Source organism: Chrysochloris asiatica, unplaced genomic scaffold, assembly GCF_000296735.1.
Source record: "Chrysochloris asiatica unplaced genomic scaffold, ChrAsi1.0 scaffold00057, whole genome shotgun sequence".
NCBI lineage: Eukaryota > Metazoa > Chordata > Mammalia > Afrosoricida > Chrysochloridae > Chrysochloris > Chrysochloris asiatica.
Window position 1 is genome coordinate 3,347,910 of NW_006408575.1, and position 4,488 is coordinate 3,352,397.

Sequence of the window (4,488 nt, forward strand, 5' to 3'; positions counted from 1 at the left end):
CAGTTTTGGGAAGGATTCTAATGAAAACAAACCAGCTGTTAAAAAAACAATTTTTGAGTCAACTGGAGTATTTTGAATGCAAAATGTGTGTTAGATAATGCTAAGGAATTTGGGTTAATTTTGTTAGATGTGATAACGGCATATTATGCAATAAAATGCTCATGTGTTTTAGAGCTGTGTGCTGCAATATGAAGGGATAAAATAACATGATGTCTGAAATTTGTTTTAAAATACTTAAGCAAAAAAAAAGGGGGGGCGGTGCAGATGAAACAAGTGTGACAAAATCTTGATAACTGTTGAAATGGGGGTGATGGGTATATACGAGCTTATTCAGTTTTACTTCTTGTTTTTTTAAAAAGGGGTTATGGGGTTCGTTAGAAGAATTTGTGAGAAGCTCCCCCCAGAACATTCCAAATGCCTACCCCACCCCTTGCAGCACTTTTTTCTAGAGCTACTTCAGGCCATCTCTGGGTTCTCCAACTGTATGCAGACAAGTGTATGTGCATATGTGCATTTCCCGGGGAGAAAAGTATCTACAGCTTCATCAGAGACTCCTTAGGGTCGTGACCCGCCCTTCCCTTCCCCCCAAAATGATTAGAATCCTTTTACCTAAGGAACAGAGCCCTGTTTGAAGTTAGTGTGCCCTTCCACTCCCCACCTCAAGTGCATGTGTAGTGTTCGTCATAGGCCCAGTTTGGCTCTGTGACACTGAGCCCGTGTCTTCACCTGTAAAATGGGGCCAAGGAGCGATTTATGCGGCTGCAGGAAGAACTAGGTAGTCCGGGCCTCAAGGCCGCCAGCCTCGTAGGAGACTCCCCACGTGCAGCGAAGCTTCAGCCCTAGCCCAGGACGCACCCTCGCGCCCCTCACCCCCTCCAGGCCCCGGCACGTCCACCTCCTGCTTGGGGCGGCAATTTGTCTCCTTTTGAACCCCTGGCCCCTGACGGTTTCCCCTCTTTGATTCTTGGCCCGGAGGCTTCCCCCCGCTTTGAAATGCAAACCCGCCTCGGCTGGGGCCCGCAGCCCGCCCGGGGCTATAAAAGGCTTGGGTGGGGCGGGCACCGGTCAGGGCGGGCGAGTTCAGGTGAGCAGTTGCTCGTCGGGGCGGCCGGCGGCGGCGGCTCCGGGGCCCAGCATGCGCGCGGGGCCCCGCAGCCATCATGTATGTAGGCTATGTACTGGACAAAGATTCTCCCGTGTACCCCGGCCCCGCCAGGCCCGCGGGTCTTGGCTTGGGCCCGCAAGCCTACGGTCCTCCGCCGCCGCCCTCCGCGCCTCCGCAGTACCCCGACTTCACCAGCTACACTCACGTGGAGCCGGGTCCCGCGCCCCCTACGGCTTGGAGCGCGCCCTTTCCTGCGCCTAAGGATGAGTGGGCCTCCGCCTATGGCCCGGGCCCCGCGGTCAGCCCAGCCCCGTTAGCATTCGGGCCCCCTCCGGACTTTAGCTCGGTACCTGCGCCACCGGGGCCCGGCCCGAGCCTCCTGGCACAGCCCCTCGGTGGCCCGGGCGCACCGTCCTCGCCTGGAGCGCAAAGGCGGACGCCTTTCGAGTGGATGCGGCGCAACGTGGCGGCAGGAGGCGGCGGTGGCAGCGGTAAGGACCCCTCCCTCGCCCTGCGCCTCTTAGACGGTTCCTCTGGGCATCGGCAGGTGCTAGGGCGCGGCTCAGGTCGCTCTTGTCTGACCTCTGCCCAGGCCCTGTTTCGGTTCTAAGGAGTGTGCTCTCCCACGCCCCCGACCCCGCTCCATTTAGGGTATCTGTTCTTTGAGCTCCCTCTTTCCCCAGGCCAACTTCTCCTTTCAGAATTGCAGCTCCTCCGGGGAATCTTATTTAAGGACAGCTTAGCTCTCTCTTTCTCTCTGTCTCTCTCTCTTTTTGGTAGATAAGGAAACTGAGGCCCGCGAAGTGAATAAAGGCTCCTTGTGGTTGCATGACAGAGTCGGAACTAGGACGCTGCCCCCTGACTTTTTCATCTCAGAGAGTTCTTTCAGCAACACTGGGTCTAGTCTTGTTCATTTGTGTCTTCCACTCGTATTCCAGCCTCAAGTAGAGGCTCAAACCCGCGCCAGAAGGCACCATCCACTGACTGTGAACATGGGCAGGTCTCATTCCTTTCCGGGTTTCAGTCTACGGATCCGTACAGTGAAGAGATTGATGGTTCATATCCTGTGGGCTCAAAAAGAGTTGTTTTTGGTTCGACTGGGGGCCATACCTTACCTCCCCAGGACCCTCGCTGAACTCTTGACCCTGGGGGAGGGGAAAGTCGAAGCAGTTAGGAGGTGGCTACTGTTTGGCTCCTGAGCCTGTGGACCTCCTGCCCCCAGGCAGGCCTCTGATCCACCCTCTTCAAAGGCAAGGGAGGGGACAAGACAAAAGCCCAGCTTTAATGAGGGGTGGCCTGACCTTCTTTATGGACTCCCCCCTTTGTCATGTAACAGGCTGAGCCTTGGCTCGGTAGTGACTCCTGTTGGCCGGAAAGTGAACACGACACCCTATTGTCCCAGTCATGTCCGGCCTGTCCTGACAAAGGCCACCTGGCCTTGGGGGCGGGAAGCTGGCCTGCCCACCCTTTGATGTCCGGTCCATCCTCCCCTTCCCCCAGTTGGGAGTGAGCCTGGGATTTGCCCCACCTCCTCTCTCTTGATTTTCCCTTACACACCCAGCCCACCCCAGGGGCAGCTGCTGGGGAGGGGTTGACCAGTGGCTACAGATTCTGCCTGTAATTCTCCACCTTTGTTGGGAGTTCCAGGAAAACAGAACTTCCCATTTGCCTGCAGAATTCCGGAAACTGGGATTTATTCCCTGGCTTTCCCACTCTTCTATGACTTTGGTTAAAAAATAGTCATGAGTATTTATGGAAGCAAAGAGCTCTGATAGCGTAGTGGTTACAAATCGGGCTGCTAACCTGAAGGTCAGCAGTTCGAAACTACCAGCTGTTCCACAGGAGAAAGATGAGGTGTTCTGCTCCCGTAAATATTTATAGCCTCAGAAACCCTGTGCAGGGTCACTATGAGTCGGAACCGACTCCACGGGCACTTAACAACAACAGCAACATTTATGGAAGGAACCTTGGTGATCCAGTGGGTTAAGCATTGAGTTGGTGGTTTGAATTCACCAGTCACTTTCTGGTGAAAGATGAGGCAGACTGTCTTTGCATAGGCTGGGAAACCCTAAGGAGCATTTCTAGTTTGTCTCACCCTATGGGTGAGAATCAATACGACTGCAGTGGGTAACGTTTATGTAGAAGTCCCTGGGTGGCTCAAATGGGTAAGCACTTGACTACCAGATGCTAGATTGGTGGTTTCAGTCTATCCTAGGTAGACTGATCACTGAGCCTGTGCTCTAATCCTCTACACAAGAACTTTCTTAAATCAATCTTGTTTTTGGGTCTCAATTTTCTCATCTGTGCTACTAGAGGGAAAGGAAGTTTTGCAGTGGTATGTACCCTTGTATGGGCTACAAAAGGATTCCTTTGCAAACTCCAATAGAAAGTAGAAGTCTTCTTCCTAGGGAAAAAAAAAAAATGTGCTATTAGATAGACACTATCATGGCTTTTGGAGACCCCTAGAAGCTGTCTCCATGCTGTCTTCAATTACATAAGAGGAGGTGTCTGGGGACACTGACCTTCAGGATCGTCCAGTTCTGTGTCTGAGAGACCCTGGAGAAAAAGGAAGCTTGCTTTCCTGTTCTCTATTCCAGTTGCTGTTTCCTGCTTACCAGATGCCTTTGAAGATGATGGGGAGGTTTCTTGTGGATGGGTATTTGGAAAGATACCAACACTGCACAAGGGAAAAAGAACTAGTCACCAAGAGCCCTAGGCAAGCTTTCAGGCTGTGTCTCCCCTGGTCTCTCTGAGCACAAGAGTTGCTTAGCCAGTTTAGGCTCTTGTCTTGAAAGTTATATATGTAAACCATTGTTCCCAGGTAGATAGGGGGACCTATGACTGACTGTCCAAAGGCAAAAGCTGTCTTTATTCCCAGAGAGTAAAGGGAAGTTTGGGTATTCTAGAGCCTCCAGGGAAGGGACTGCCTGAGTAGCTGGATTTCATCAGTTCTTAGAAGAGACATAGGAACTTTGGCCTTCTTGAAGCCAGTAGCTGTGTCTGTCTTCTCAGGGCATCTGTCTCTAGCCAGTGCTCCTGAGGTAAGGGCACAATTGGATGGAGTTGCAGACTTTCTATAGGGGACAGACCAACCCCTCTGTCATCCTTGGCCTCAGTTTCTCCATCTGGACAGTAAAACACAGGATCTCATATGTTTACCCATGTACCACATTTTTATGCAGATTTGCTCTTTATACTGAATAAAACCCAGCAACCTCCTCACCCATTGTTTGCAGGAAAATAGAGTAATTCTGTTGACAGCAGAAGGAGGTGAGAGCAAGTCCCTTACCCCATCATTGGCAGCCTGATCTTCAGGACCTCTTCATCATTCCACCCTTCTTGGCTAGCCCCCTCTTCCCCTGTTCTGAGCCTCCAGCATTCTA

General features: G+C 52.2%; 1 protein-coding gene across 1 annotated transcript in view; it reads left to right on the forward strand.

The window, feature by feature from the left end:
* The first annotated feature begins 1,067 nt into the window (after positions 1–1,067).
* The window catches only part of CDX1 (caudal type homeobox 1), a 19,159-nt gene continuing 15,738 nt past the window's right edge, over positions 1,068–4,488 (forward strand). Inside the window, exon 1 of the mRNA XM_006863877.1 lies at positions 1,068–1,596. Within this exon, the coding sequence (XP_006863939.1) occupies positions 1,161–1,596 (436 nt within the window). The 5' untranslated portion in view covers positions 1,068–1,160. The remainder of the gene's footprint in view (positions 1,597–4,488) is intronic.